This window comes from Pogona vitticeps, chromosome 2 (assembly GCF_051106095.1).
Source record: "Pogona vitticeps strain Pit_001003342236 chromosome 2, PviZW2.1, whole genome shotgun sequence".
Lineage (NCBI taxonomy): Eukaryota > Metazoa > Chordata > Lepidosauria > Squamata > Agamidae > Pogona > Pogona vitticeps.
The window spans coordinates 267,062,440-267,078,425 of NC_135784.1; the positions used below are offsets into that span (position 1 = coordinate 267,062,440).

At 43.7% G+C, this 15,986-nt stretch overlaps 1 protein-coding gene across 11 annotated transcripts in view; it reads left to right on the top strand.

The window, feature by feature from the left end:
- Nucleotides 1–15,986, top strand: part of ARB2A (ARB2 cotranscriptional regulator A) — a 274,609-nt gene that overhangs the window by 161,930 nt on the left and 96,693 nt on the right. For all 11 annotated transcript variants that reach the window (XM_020793259.3, XM_078386307.1, XM_078386306.1 and 8 more), the window contains 2 exons: nucleotides 2,603–2,719; nucleotides 11,861–11,945. In XM_020793259.3, the coding sequence (XP_020648918.1) occupies nucleotides 2,603–2,719; nucleotides 11,861–11,945 (202 nt within the window). The remainder of the gene's footprint in view (nucleotides 1–2,602; nucleotides 2,720–11,860; nucleotides 11,946–15,986) is intronic.

Sequence of the window (15,986 nt, forward strand, 5' to 3'; positions counted from 1 at the left end):
CCAAGTATCGAGGTCCCAAACCGTTTAGGGCCTTATAAGTGAGCATTAAAACTTTGAAGTCAATACGGAAACGAATGGGCAGCCAATGCAGTCTAGCCAGGGTAGGAGAAATGTGATGGAATTTTCTCCCTCCGGTAAGGAGTCTGGCTGCTGCATTCTGCACCATCTGGAGTTTCCGTATCAGCCTCAAAGGTAGCCCCACGTAGAGCGCGTTGCAGTGATCTAATCTTGAGATTACGAGCGCGTGTACTAAGGTGGTGAGCGCCCCCGAGTCAAGATAGGGCCGCAGCCGGGCAATCCGCCAAAGGTGGAAAAAGGCGGAGCGGACAACCGACGCCACCTGTGTTTCCATGGTGAGCGTCGGGTCCAAATGTATGCCCAAGCTGCGGACCCCACTCACCGGAGCCAGGGTGGCCCCCCCAAACGAGAGAGAGCCAACCAAGCCACCAACCACGGGGGGGCCCACCCTCAGGACTTCCGTCTTGTCCGGGTTCAGCCGCAGGCCATTTTCCTGCATCCATTCCAGTACAGTCCCCAGGCAGCGTTGAAGGGACAGGACGGCATCACCTGCTGTTGGTAAAAAGGAGATGTAGAGCTGGGTGTCATCAGCATACTGATGACACAGCGCTCCACACCCCCTGATGACCCCCGCTAGTGGCCTCATATAGATGTTAAATAGCATTGGGGAGATAATCGACCCCTGTGGAACCCCACAGTTGGAGTTCCACGGGGCCGAGACACTCTCCCCAAGCTGAACTCTCTGGGGACGGTCCTCCAAGAAGGAACGGAGCCAGGCTAACGCCAGGCCACCGATTCCCAACTCGGAGAGCCTCCCCAGGAGGATACCGTGGTCGACGGTATCAAAGGCCGCCGAAATATCGAGGAGGACCAGCAGAGACGTTTTGCCCCTGTCGGCCTCCCTCAGAAGGTCATCATACAGGGCGACCAATGCCGTCTCTGTCCCGTGGCGCGGCCTGAAGCCCGACTGGAATGGATCCAGGGCATCTGTTTCATCCAGGAGTGCCTGAAGCTGGTCTGCCACCACCCTCTCCACCACTTTGCTCATGAAAGAAATATTGGCGACGGGCCTGTAATTGCCAATTTCGTCCGCCGCCAAACTAGATTTCTTTCGTATGGGCCTAATGAGTGTCTCCTTGAGGGCAGATGGGAATCTGCCCTCAAGGAAAGACCCATTTATTATTGCTGTGGCCCATTCAGTTGTTTTCGGCCTGGCTGCTTTGATTAGCCAGGCCGGGCAAGGGTCCAAGGAGGAGGTGGTGGCCCGACAGCGGTCAAGCACCCTGGCCACAGAATCAGGCGTTACTGGCTGGAAAGAGTCGAAAATAACCGGGCAAGACGGAGCGCTGGACATCTCAGCTCGATTCACTGCATTTAAAAAAGGAGAGAGCTCCCGGCGGATGGCCTCCACTTTAGATTTAAAAAATGCCACAAATTGGTCAGGTGAAAAACTAGGGGGAGGCCCATCACCCGGACCAACTCCGGATAGGTCGCGCACTATACGGAAAAGCTCCGCCTGCTGGTTGGACGCTTCGCTTATCCGGTTAGCGAAGAATGATCTACATGCAGCCTTCACCTTATTCAGGTAAAGGTTAGTTGCGACCTTGACAGCTATCCAGTTGTTGTCCGTCGGGTTCTTCCTCCATCTACGCTCTAGCCTTCTCCTAATTCGCTTCATCGCCCGGAGCTCCAGGTTGAACCAGGGAGTAAGGTTTCTTTAGTTAAACTAAGCAGATATAGTTGAGATACAGTAAGCAAGGCCAGTATCCTGCATTACTGAAGATGCCCCTGTGGTCTAAGCAAACTTACACAGTGACCAAAATGACTGGCAAATAAAATCAACTGTATCTAAGTGTATTCGCGAAGGCTTTCACGGCCGGGATCTAATGGTTGTTGTGGGTTTTTCGGGCTCATTGGCCGTGTTCTGAAGGTTGTTCTTCCTAACATTTCGCCAGTCTCTGTGGCTGGCATCTTCAGAGGACAGCAAACTCAGTTTGCTGTCCTCTGAAGATGCCAGCCACAGAGACTGGCGAAACGTTAGGAAGAACAACCTTCAGAACACGACCAAAGAGCCTGAAAAACCCACAACAACCATGTATCTAAGTGATTTGCAACAACCAGAGCCAATAAATTACTCAACGTAGTTGGTCAGGACACTCATTGTGAAAGGGGTATGCGAGTACCAATTTATTTAGAAACAGCAGTTGGCTAAAGAACACTTTCCTGGGGGCACCTGAGCCATAGCGGGAGTAAAGAAATTACACATTTAAATTGGCTGGAAAGTGAGAATAAGATTTGCAAGTTAAGACTATATAGAATTGGTGCATTTTCCCTGATCTGCAGCAACTCAAAACTAGTTGTCACAAGTATCTTTTAAAGAACCATATGCCAGTTTCCTGCAGCATAGAAATAACAACTTAAAACATTTTAAAGATACCCACAGATAAATTCTGACACAATGATTTTTTTAAAAAATTATGGTAGGATTATAAATTTGTGAAAAATCCGAATGTGGAATTGTTGTGTGAGTTTCAAACTTAAATATTTCTGTTTTAAGACATTATTGGATTTGCATTTTCCATAGATGATTCAACGAGAGGCAGAAGTAAAAAATAAAGTTACTGCTGTGGCCCTAACAGACTCGGTTCACAATGTGTGGCATCAGGAAGCTGGCAAAACTATTCGAGAATGGATGCGAGAGGTAAGTTTGAATTCCAGTTTGCAAGTGCAGGAACTGAAAAAAAATACATTTCCCTTCTTTTTATCAATCTGTTTTTATCAGTTCTACTTAATGCCTGAAATCCTATTGCTTAGCATAATAAGCTGCATCTATAGTAGATCTATTGCATGAGTAGAACATATGGAGGAGTTAACTTACCAGATTCCACAGATTCAGTGGGCCACTCTAGTTGTGCAGTTCTGTGACTGATTAAGTTGCAACAGGGTTTCAGCCATAGTTGGAAATTTTACATGCTGTTCTATTTGTGTCTCCACTACACAAATAAACTTGTATTTCTGTCATTCTGTTCTAATATAATCTGATTTACTTAAACTTAAATGCAGCAAACATGCAAGCATAACCTTAGGTTTTGAGATCCCATGACTGGACCCCTATTAGATCCTTTTAGTGGAAGAATGGGGAGGGCATTTTTACTCATTTCATTTTAAAGTGTCACTCTCCCGATCTTCCCCACAAAGTTCAGGATCTTCTAGAAGAACATCGAAGATAGTTTGAGAGACAAATACAGGAATCTTCAAAAACGGCCTCTCTTGCTTTCTTTTATTGGATGAAAGGCCCTGCTGTGCACAGAAAGAGCCCTTTAGCTTCATACAACTCAAGACCTATTGGTTTTTAGAAGTATTTTACTAGAATCATTTCACAACTCCTTAGGTTTTTTTTTCCTTATTCTGGCACCAAAAAAAAAAAAATTCCTTAAGTTTTTAATAGCTTTTTAAGCAGAAATTTACTTATTTTTTTGGGGGGGGTGGAAGTATGAGACAGAATCCTATTTGGGATTTACACTGTTTAAGGGGGTGCAAGTGCGCACCCCTAGCGAGCCAACTAGCCCCAGGGCACAAGGATCAGGCAGCTGGGAGGAGGGTAAGTTTTCTCTGGATCAAGCCAGCAGGAGAGAGTCCACACAGCTGAAGGAGAGACAGTTCCCAATTGAGGAACATCTGGAGGAGGCAAGGCCAAGGAGAATAAAAGGGCAAGACTGGGAAGGCAGGGGGTCATTGCCTATCTCCAAAGAAGTGGATGTGTGGGAGGATGTAACAGAAGAGAATGGTGAAAGATGTCTACCCTCACCCTGCTTGCTTGTGGCAGGAGTCAGACATCAGAGACTCCAGCCACATGGTTGACCAAGGCTGTTAGCCTGGACTCCACCACAGCTTTGAAGAGGGAAGAGATTGGTAGGGGTGAGCTTCTGAGCCTGACTTCTTTTGCTCATCTGCCCCTAAAAGGTTTAAGCTGTCCTGGGCCCAAGGGTTAAGAGACTATAATTCAGCTCTGTGAGACTGGGGGGGGGGGAGGCAGGGGGAAGTGACACTGTACCACTAATAAAAGCTGTTCTTGTCAAGTCAGGACTAAATCCAATGTGATGCTAGCACTCGGCCATCAGCATGATGCAACTTCTTCCCTTTCCCTCTCCTTTAGCCCTCTACATCACATCAAAAATTGTCTCTAGATGATTTGTGAGTGCTCTGGAGCAACAAGCTGGGGGGGGGGGGCTGCTGGAGGAAGGGAGCACTGGCTCTCCCAGTTAGCTGACAAAAAAGCTTCTGTCAGCAGAAGGAGCTTATTGGCTCCTGCTCAATATGTGCTGCTGCTTTGTAGTCTCAGATTCATACCTATGGGCTACTTTGTCTGTGCAGTGATATTCTGGAATGTTCTATAGCTGAGCGCCCATAACTAAGGAGGTAGAATCTACTTCTTAACTTCATCAGCATCCTCAGTCCTATTGGTAGCAACTACACCTAACTTGGCTTTGTCCCTGATAGGTCTAAGCAACCAATCCATTCTGCTAAGTTGAAGAGGCCACTACCTGTCGCAGCAAGAGAGCCAAAAAAATAAAGAAGAAAAACAAAAGGAAAAAGCATGACAACTTTGGGGGAGCACCACCCTCTATACAGGTTGTAACTCCTGTAGCGGATGATGAGCGGCCTCTGGCCCCACCATCAGTAGTACCATCACATCATAACTTAAACATGAGACTCCACAGAGCACCAAGAGGGCAGTGAAACATCTTGCCATCAGAGGGTGAGATATTTGAGAAATACACCTCTGCAGAAAATGACCATCAGAGGCTCTCTCTTTGCCAACCCCCACAAACTGTGGTGCCCATCCTTGATATCCTCACCAAGGTAAAACCCCTATGATTAATCTCACTTATCAAGACATAAAGGGACCCATTTGAGATCAAGGGACTACTTTCCGGCTTCAGCATATAGTGGTGCCCCGCTTGATGATTACCTCGTTGTATGACGAATCGGCTGTACGATTAGTTTTTTGCGCTTGCTATTGCGATCGCAGAACAATGTTTCAATGGGGTTTTTCCGTTTGACAACGATCAGTTCCCTGCTTCGGGAACCGATTTTTTGCTTTATGACCTCTTAATGAGGGTGAAAGAGGAGAGTGCAAAAATGGTCTGAAGCTCAACATTAAAAAAAACCTAAGATCATGGCCACTGGCCCCATCATCTCATGGCAAATAGAAGGGAAAGATATGGAGGCAGTGACAGATATTACCTTCTTGGGCTCCATGATCACTGCAGATGGGACAGCAGCCACAAAATTAAAAGATGCCTGCTTCTTGGGAGGAAAGTAATGACAAACCTAGACAACATCTTAAAAACCAGAGACATCACCTTGCTGACAAAGGTCCACATAGTCAGCTATGGTTTTTCCTGTAGTGATGTATGGAAGTGAGAGCTGGACCATAAAGAAGGCTGACCACCGAAGAATTGATGCTTTTGAATTGTGGTGCTGGAGGAGACTCTTGAGAGTCCCCTAGACTGCAAGGAGAACAGACCTATCCATTATGAAGGAAATCAACCCTGAGTGCTCACTTGAAGGACAGATCCTGAAGCTGAGGCTCCAGTACTTTGGCCATCTCATGAGAAGAGGAGACTCCCTGGAAAAGACCTTGATGTTAGGAAAGTGTGAAGACAAGAGGAGAAGGGGATGTGAGAGGGCAAGATTGTTGGACAGTGTAATCGAAGCTACCAACATGAATTTGACCCAACTCTGGGAGGCAATGGAAGGCAGGAGGGCCTGATGTGCTCTGGTCCATGGGGTCACAAAGATTCAGACACAGCTAAACAACTAAAGAACAACAACAACCTCAGACATGTTGGTACTGAAAATTATTTCCTCTAGCTATGCCATAGAATTCCAATCTCTATCTTCTGTAGGTATCATCACAACCTCTCAACCATCTACTTCACTGGGGATTGAAATTGCCACTCTCCGCACAAAGGGAACAGTTGGGCTTGTTGATGAAGAGCTTGTCTTCAAGGTATTTTACCATTCTAAAGAAAAATGATAAACTACATTTATCCATTTGGGACTCATGGTGAAGACAGCAAAATTCTACCTCTTAACAACTCAGTCAGTTGAATTTATAGGAACCCATTTAAATTCCAAAGTTTTGAAAGCTATCCTGCCCACAAAGTGGGTCGTGGGACATCCAGTTCCTCCTAGGACTAATGGTGCCATTCTTCACAGTGCTGCTTCTCATTTGCTTGAACATAAGACTAGTTTGAATATAAGAATTACAACTCTCATTCATCAGGGAATTTCTAAACAATCAGTATGTAGTTCTGATGTTATCAGAGGCAATCGGTTCTTCCCTCCATTGGTGAGTCTTCCTTAGCAATCTCCAACAAAGCACAGAGTCCACTCCGAAAAGCCCCTCCATAGTACTTACAACCAATGCCTCAGTATCAGGCTGGTATGCCCACCTCCTTCAGCATGAGATTTAGAAACAGAGACTAGACTACACATAAATGTCCTAGAAATGCTGGCAGCTCAGAAGGCCCTTATAGCCTTCAACTAAATGGGATTATCTGATAATAGTGGATTTTGTCAACAGACAAAGAGATGTAAATTATCATCCATTAGTGCAGTTCGCCATAGACTTCTGGATCTGGTTCTAACACAGAGAAATCTCACCCATCACATTCCCTATGTGAAAATATACAAGCAGATACACTCAGCAGGAGATCAACAGCATGCTACAGGTAGTGCTGGCGTAAAAAAGTTATTATATTGCATCTTTTGCAAGTGTGGATTACCAAAGGTTAACCTCTTTGCCTCTTCTCTCATAGCTCAATACATCCTATTTTGTTCCTGTCCTTGACTTGGCTAATCCATCTTTGGAGATGGCTCCCTATACTTGGTCACCAAGTCTTTTCTACACCTTTCCCTTTAATCACCAAGATGCTAGAGAAATTAAGGAAAGGCAACTTGAACTGCATTCTTGTGACTCTACCATAGCTATGTTAACTGCTTTGCCCCCACCTTAATCCTTTTCAGTAGGCATCCTTCAGTCTCGAGAGACGATGGTAATGTGCTCTGAATAGTCTAATGTGCCTGAGAAGACCAATTTGAGAGTAACAATCCCTTCCACACAATCCTTTTATCCTACTAGGATTTTCTCCATCTATGTCCTTTGCCAGACTTGCTCACAGTGGTGGATGGCACAGAGATCCACACACTTCATCTAACAGCATGGTGTATAAAACCATCTTGACATAAGTTGTTCCAGTACTGCAGATACTACAGGCTTCCTGCAGACAGATTTGCCATTTGATTCTACCAAGGTAAATGGACTGCCTTACTGATATTTGTTGTCTAATAAACAGAGAACAAACGCTCCATATCTATCCCTATTGTATTTGATTTTGTCCTAGCACTTAAGAAAAAAAGGTTTGGTCCTGGCTTTCATCAAAGCATATCTAGATGCTATTTTGGCCACCTCAAACTTTTTCACCTACTCTTTCTTGGTTCTCACACCCAGACATCAAACAGTTCTTCAAAGGATTTAACAATGGTTTTCCTCTGCTTCATCAAATCACTGCTTCTGGGAGTCTCTCTCACCCTTTCAATGCTTTCAGGCAACCCTTTTGAATCATTAGTGTCTACTGATCTTAGATTCTTGTTACTGAAAACAACCTTCCTTGTTATGATAACCTTAGCTAGGAGAGCAAGTGAACTCTGTGCATTGTGTGTTAATCTGCTCTACTTTGTTTTTTATAAACACAAAGTTCTACTTAAGCCAGAACTTACTTTCCTCCTGAAGGTTTTTCATTTGTCCCAGGATATTGTTGTTCTGACTTTTCATCTTAATCCAACACCACCCCTGGAGAGGATGCTCCATAACTTGGATGTGTGATGAATTCTCTCCTTCTGTTTATCATAAAGAGCATCCTTCTGTTTATCATAAAGAGCATCTTATCATTACACCTAGGGCCTATGCCAGGGAGGCTCAACGATGGAGTCTCATTTTGAAACTCTGAAAGTTGGCATTAGACATGTTAAACCTTTGTGTACATTAAAATATATGTGGTTTGTGATTTACATAAATTTATGTAATTGTTAGGGTCAAAATGTTAAGTGAACATAAGGAATTTGTAATTTAAGGTCTCCGAAAATCTTTTCTCCCATTTGATTTTAATGAAGTCCAAGTAAAAATAAAATATTTGTGGACAATACACTTTCAGATCGAGGGCTGCTTTGATTCACAATTAGAAGGCATTAGGATTTAGTCCTTTTTTCCTGGTAACATGTTTTCCCATTTCCTCAGATAAGAAAAAAATATAGAAGAACCAGTAGAAAAGCTATGAGTTGTAAATAATTACATCCAGATTCCCGTAAACATACATAAATGAAACTTTGTGATTGCACGATAAAAGCCTTGTTTGGAAGCACTCTTACTGTTTTTGCATTAGTCTTATGGTTCTGTAGGTCACACCTCATCAGAGCAAGGGATCACCTGCAGCATAGGCTGACAACTCAACCCTGAATGATACAGAAATACTAAGGTCATTGTCAGAAAAATTTTCAGTTTCTTTAGTCAAAACATTAAGTATATTTTACAAGGGGGAAATTTAAATTTCAAGTCTCTCATTTGGATTCTAATGAACAATTTCTTTCTGAGTACCTCTGTGCCTGAGAAGTTCAGTACAGTATTTTGTTTTTGTTGTTGTTTTGTGACATCAAGTCAGAACAGACATATAGCAACCCTGATAGGGTTTCATGGTAAGTGAGGTATTTAAAGAGTGGTTCTACCAGCTCCATACACACACTCTGTGAGTTTCCATGGCAGAGGTGGGGAACTGAACCTAGGTCTCTTGAGTCCCAGTCCATTACTCTATCAGTACACCACACTGGTACCCACTCTTATTTAAGAAAGTAGTTTTTAGTGAATAGTTGTGGTTAGTGAACTATTACGAGTGCAAATTGTTAAAGAATCTCATATAAACAATATTTTTTAAAATTTACTATATAAGCCTTAAACCTACAGAATAATACCTGTGTATTATAGTTAATAATAGTTAAAATCTTCTCTTCGTTGCTTTCTGTTTATAGCACTAATTGCTATCATTGAAAGAATTAATAGTTCAGATATTAATTCATCATTGGATGCAGCTACCCTACATCATGGGGTGCTTATTTTTAGCACCAACAAAAGAAAAAAAATTATTGCGCATTGTGATGGCTGATGAAACAAATCTTCCACTTTCCTGCCTCCACTGGCCATTTGAGAATATGTAATCTTACAGTCAAGTGGCACATTACACATAAAACTAGTTAATTGTGTCTAAATCCTATGTATTACCTCAAATTATCTGATGTAATGTTCTCTCATTAGTGATACTAATTTTACTTATATATAATGAATAAAATACTCCATAAAAATGCTACTGTTTTTGTAATTTGCTATACTCTTACAATTCTGTGATCCATCTTTAATTAAAACCTGGCATTCAAATATGCCTCTTAAACCTTGTGAAATATAGAAGTATTTCTGTCTCACCCGTTTTGATGAAAAGATAACAAATACTGTAGCCAGTTATATTTTAAAATGTTTTATGGGTTTTTCACACAGTTCAGTAGTTTCACTGATCTACTGTTTCTTACAAAAATCTGCCATGCTTTGTGAACTTCACTTTCTAATCTCATACAGCAGCCCTTCCTTTATGTTGTTCTTGCTCTCCCTGGTCCCAGAACAGTAGGGTTGCCTTGACAAATCTATTCAAAAGCCATTCCTCTGCCTTTATTGGTGGGGACTGGAGCCTTTGAAATTCTCTCCTCACTGCAATACAGCTGACATCTTCTTCCAGACAGAATGAATTAAGGAACTACAATAAGACACTTGATCTACCAGTCAGGGATCTTTCCACAGTGAGGACAGATTCCATGGTGCACAACTAGGGCAGCAAGCATCTAAAAATATACAATACATGCTTGTTTGGCAGAAGAACCATCTGCTATTTTGAAACAATTATTAATAAGATTTTGGAATAAGTTTGTTTTTAAAAACAAATGCTTATATATGCCTTTATCCATTTCTTTGAGGTGTGTGCATCAGAAACATGATTGTTTTCGCCTCTTCATTTCTGAATATCGTTTATGAAATGAGTACTTAAGATTTTTAGTAGTTTACTTAATATACTGGAGAGGAAATTGTAAATATAAAACTAACATATTTCTATAAAGGGTGATATTTAATCTTTTAACTTGTCTTTATCAATATGCAAATACGGGGGGGGGTTAACTTGCAGCTTCTTTGCAGCCATTTTCACAGCATATTTGAACCCTCCTAGAAAACTGTGATGGGTATAAATTTAAGTAAGAAATAAGTTGCTCTTGGTTAATAGCTAGCTAGTACAGTGGGGTCTCGACTTACGAACGACCCGACTTGCGAACAATTCGAGTTACGAACCTGCCCTATAGGGAAAGTAAGGACTCGACATGCGAACTTCCCTCGAGTTAGGAACAGGGAAAAAAGTCCCCCCTCCCTCCCCTTAGAGGCTTCTGGAGGGGGTAAAAGGGTCAGAAACTTAAAAATAAATACTGTACTATTAAATAAAGTCACTTACCAGGCCTTGGTAGCCCCCAAACCACAAGAAAAAGAGCAGGAAAGAGCTAAAAGCCGACACCCAGAAAGAGCCTGGCAGCCATTTTGTGGTTTTCCCCGCTCCTCTCCCCGCCTAACAGCTGATCGGCTGGCTCTGAGCAGGCTTCCGGAGGCTTGCTCAGCACCTAAAAAGCCTGCCTGAGTGCCTATGTGCTGAAAAAATCAGCACAACATGCTTTAAAACATTATTTAAAATTGGCTTCGTTTTTTTAAAAAAAAAGAGTTCTAAAGTGCTGCCTTTAGTGTTCCCTGCCTTCCCTGAACCTAAGGGGAAAAAAGAAAGAAAATATCCCCCTCTAGTGGCAGAAGGCAGAATAGCAGCTTCCCATTAGTTTCTATGGACAGAAAAGAGCAGATACGGATTAAATGGTTTTCAATGCATTCCTATGGGAAATGCAGATTCGACTTAAGAACTTTTCGACTTGAGAACCACCTTCCAATACGAATTAAGTTCTTAAGTCGAGACCCCACTGTAATGGAAATGTGTTAGCTTTTATGCTGTGTTATATCTAACCAAGATCTGATTCATACGGTTTCCTGCAGTCCTTTTCACATCTTTCACTACTCTCAGCAGGCCAATATGTATGAGCCACACCTTTTTTAGGAAAGTGGTAGCCATGACACTACGATCATCTAATTCAATGAGATTATATGTAAGAATAAACATGTATCTAATTGGGGTTTATATGTGGATTTAATGCAGTTGTTTTGATTTCACCATCAAAACATTAATTTATCTTACGGTAGTTACTTATCTTTGATCCACACAGTCACGAAGAGTCGGACATGACTTAATGACTAAACATCAACGTTACTTATCTAGCAGCCATCAGGTTCCTTTACTGGCCATCATCATTACTCCAGTTGATTGAGAAGTCTCATCTGATGTTTTTATTTTATTTTATTTCCATTTCTATATAGTGCCAAAACATCTGTCTGTGATACACATGTTTTGCAATGCCCAACACTTGTGTTGAGGCATGGGTTTTGTAATTTGCCCTGAGATCCTTTGAATGTTTACATTTGTAAAAAAATTACGCAGATACAGCAGACCTGATGGTTGCTTCTGTTCAAGAGTGAGTTCAGATCTCATGTAACTTTCCTCTAGCTTTAGGACTCTTATAATTGATCCTTGAGAGATTAAGGCATATGATGATTTCATTCAGATTTCTCTCTCTCTCTCTTTTTTCCCAATTACAGAATTGTTGTAATTGGGTGTCCAGTTCGGAGCCTTTGGATACATCAGTAGAGTCCATGTTACCTGACTGCCCACGAGTCTCTGCAGGTATGTCAGTAGCTGTCTAGAAATAATTATTGTCTTGAATTGTAGTGATTGGGAGTTTTTCACTCCTGCATTTTTTCTGAGCCTTCAGTGAAACTTAAAGGATTGAATTATTCAATATTTCTGTTATTTTTCAACCAATTGGTTTTGCTGTCTGTAAGACACATATATTCAGATTCTGTTGATTTCTACTATTTTACAGGGTATGCATCTTCTTGTTCAATTACTGTATGGGTTCTATAGCATGGAAGCAAACAAAACATTGTTAAAGCATGAGGGAAAATTGTAAGGTTGAATTTAGCAGGAGTTGTATAAACATGGAAATTACTATTACAGTTTCTTAGTGAGTGTGTTGTTTGAAATGTAAACTGTAGAATACTGAACAACAACAAAAAAGGAGAAGTTGAGTCCTACCTACAATAAATGAAAAGTATTCAGGTGGTAATAGCATCACAATATGAAGCTACTGGAATTCTACTGTTGATTATAAAATATTTGTTTTTCATTAGCAAGTTTAATACACTGTAAGAACAAGAGCCAAAGAACTAGCATGCATATAATACAGCAAAAAGTTTTGTCACATTAAAAACAGGAGAGTTTTTGAAAGTTGTAATGTAACATGAGGGATTGCTGTTCGTAAAAACTGGGTAGTGCTTCCAGGAGCCTCAACACTCTTCCTCTCTCTCTGAACATCAAATGAAAGGTACAAATACCAGTGCTTCATACCCTGTTTATAAGCTTCCCAAAGGCTTTTTCTCTGATTACCTTTGCAAACAGTGTTAACTAGATGAAGGCATGATTAATCTAAGCCATAGAATGAATGCAAAACCAACACTGCTTTGAGCCCTCATTTTACTGCTGCAGCAGGGCATCCCTTTCACGGGAGGCTACCCCATTTCTCGTCCTTAATAGCTCTGGGTCAGTTCCCGCATCAGTTAACAGACTGGAGAAGAGATTATGAAAGGGAGACATAATAACTGTCTTCCAAGAACTGCATGGTTTTAATACAAAAACCAGGGCATTATATTCCTCTTGTTCAGGGGGACAATATATAATACAGTCCTTGAGTAGCTGCAACTCTTATCATCCTAGGGAATGTAAGTAATGGTGATGAATGCTGTGAGTATTTGTCTTCCACCTCTGCCACCTTCTTCCACACAGCAACTTCTGCTGTTGAAACTCCAAGTCGAAGCTACCGTATTTGTCCGTGTATAAGATGACACTTCTTCAACGTGGTTCTCTATGAATCCACACTGGTGGGTTAAACAGCGCCTGCGCTGGTTCCCCTCGGAATTTTCTAGAGCTATGAGGAAAAAGATACAAAGTTTGAGTTGCCCAGCACTGCGCAAGTGCAGCCCGCCAAAAATCCCCAGTTCCATTTATCCGCCCGCGGAGTTGGAACCTCTCGGATAGAGCTCTTGAGATTTTTCTCTCTTTTCGCTATTTTGAGTATTTTCGGCTTGACCTGGCTTGTCTTTCTCGTCTGCCGTCACTCCGTTGCCCTGAAATTGGACTGGCTGACCTTTCTTTGCCTCTGGCGCTTGATTGCAAGTACTTTCGCTTACCGCTTGATCTTAATTGCGCCCTATTACCTCCTGCTGAGGCGCCACGCACCTGCAGGATTTCTTCAATTACCGATTTTCTCTGTTGTATCTCACCGCCTGGCTTATGTCAGCGAAGAAAGGACCTTTTCGCCGCTGTTCTGCCTGCTCTGGGAAACTTCCCTTCCAGGATCACCATTCGCTCTGTCTTTTCTGTCTAGGCGAGACCCATTCGCCTACGAATTGCAGGCATTGCAAAGAATTCACCAAAGCCACCCTAAAATCCCGTCAGCAATGTCTCAAGTATTTTCTTTGGAATCGGACTCTGTCTGCTTCCCAACCGTCAGACATGGAATCGGTCCAGTCCGTCTCCACCGTCCGTTCTGAGGTGACTTTAGTTTCCTCTTCACCTCCTTCGACATCCAAGGAGGTGCCCAAGAAGACTTCAAAAGGAAAATCCAAGAAGATACCGGCAGGAAAAAAGGCATCCACCGATATTCTGGCTTCTTCGGCCTCAGGACCGACTAAGAAGGCACCATCTACGGCTGCGGTGAAAGTCAAGTCGAAGACCAAAGAGATCACTTTGGTGGTCCCGCCGGTTTCGACGTCGTTGCCTTCTCCCTTCCTCGAGGATTCCAATCGGGACCGGGATTCGATCTCCGATTTAGGCGCCCCCATTCCGCCTCGTCAACCGCCACCGGTGGACTTGGGAAGGTCGCCTACGGTTAGCCAGCTCGACAAGCTCGTTGCCGGCGCCGAGAGTGTTCCGCTCAGCCCGATACTTACCGGGCGAACAACCCGATCTCCTTCGCTCCTCTCAGAGTCGGGGCGTTCCAGGTCTCCTCCCCCACCATAGGGTCGACCTACCAAGCCGCTTGAGGAACCAGTCCCTCGGCGCCCAGTTTCTCACTCCACTGACGATGAACCATCGGCCAAGAAGTGCCGTCACCGACGGAGGCACCGACGAGGCCACCGACGCTGAAGGGACTCCTCACCGTCCGACTCAGATTACAGTCGGGGTCGGAAGAGGTCCCACCGGAGAAGGCGAAGAAGGGATTCTTCTACCGAGTCCTCTTCGACCTCAAGAGAAAGGAGACATAGGAGAAAGAGATCTAAGTACTCCTACTCGTCCTCCTCTCGGTCACATTCTCTGCGTCGAAGCCCGTCCCCGAATAGACCATCGGACATGGGCTCCAGCAAACCCACGGCACCGAAGGATGTCCCCACTGTGCCTCCTGTTTTTCCACCTCGGCAGCCTGCAGAGGAGTCTCCTCCGGCCCTGAAAAAGACGGCTAAATCATACTCAGTGCAACCTGCACCTAGGCAATCCAAACCTCAGTGGCATCCAAAGTACACCACCCAGCCTTACCAGCAACCATCCACCAGCAAGCATACACCAGGTGTATACGTCTGCGATAGTTACCTTTCACCCCAGGGAGTCACAGTCGTCCAAATGGTTTTCCCACCCGACTGTAAAAGCTTTTTTCAGAGGTCTATCCAACATGAGACCCCCTGTAAGACGACCTTTGCCCCAGTGGTCATTACAGACTGTGCTACACTCATTGGTTCGTCCACCTTTTGAACCAGTGGCTACTTGTGACTTAAAGTTTCTTTCCCTAAAGACTTTATTCCTTGTAGCAATCACCTCTGCCCGTAGGGCTAGTGAATTGGCTGCTCTCCGGGCTGATTCTCCTTACCTCCAATTCTTCAAGGATAAGGTGGTGTTACACCCAGATGTTTCTTTCCTCCCCAAGGTTGTATCGGATTTCCATGTCAATCAGTCCCTGTTGTTACCTACTCTCTTTTCTGAACCTTCTTCAGATGTTGAACGCACGCTCCACTGTTTGGATGTTCGTCGTGCATTATCCTTTTATGTTTCTAGGACCAAGGACTTTAGAAAGGTCCAAAGACTGTTCTTATGCTACTATGGCCAACGCAAAGGGACTGCTGCTTCGACGTCGACTTTGTCCAGATGGCTGGTTTCCACCATCTCTTTGGCCTATGAGTTGCAGCATAAACCTCTCCCTGAAAACCTGCGTGCTCATTCTACTAGAGCTGTTGCCACATCCACGGCCCTGCTGAGAGGGGTAGACGTCCCCGACATATGTAGAGCAGCTACCTGGTCCAGTGCGTCGACCTTCATCAAGCACTACAGACTGGACCTTAGGGCCAAGAATGAGACCAGATTTGGGAGGGCTGTCCTTACATCACTGCTGCAGTGACGGCCCACCATCCTGTAAGTAGCTTGGTAGTCACCCACCAGTGTGGATTCATAGAGAACCACGTTGAAGAAGAACAGGTTACTTACCTGTAAACATGGTTCTTCAAGTGGATTCTCTATGAATACACACGACCCGCCCAACCTCCCCACGTGTCCGTCACTGCTGGTTGAGTTCCAACTCTCTCTATGTGCGGGCACATGGAACTGGGGATTTTTGGCGGGCTGCACTTGCGCAGTGCAGGGCAACTCAAACTTTGTATCTTTTTCCTCATAGCTCTAGAA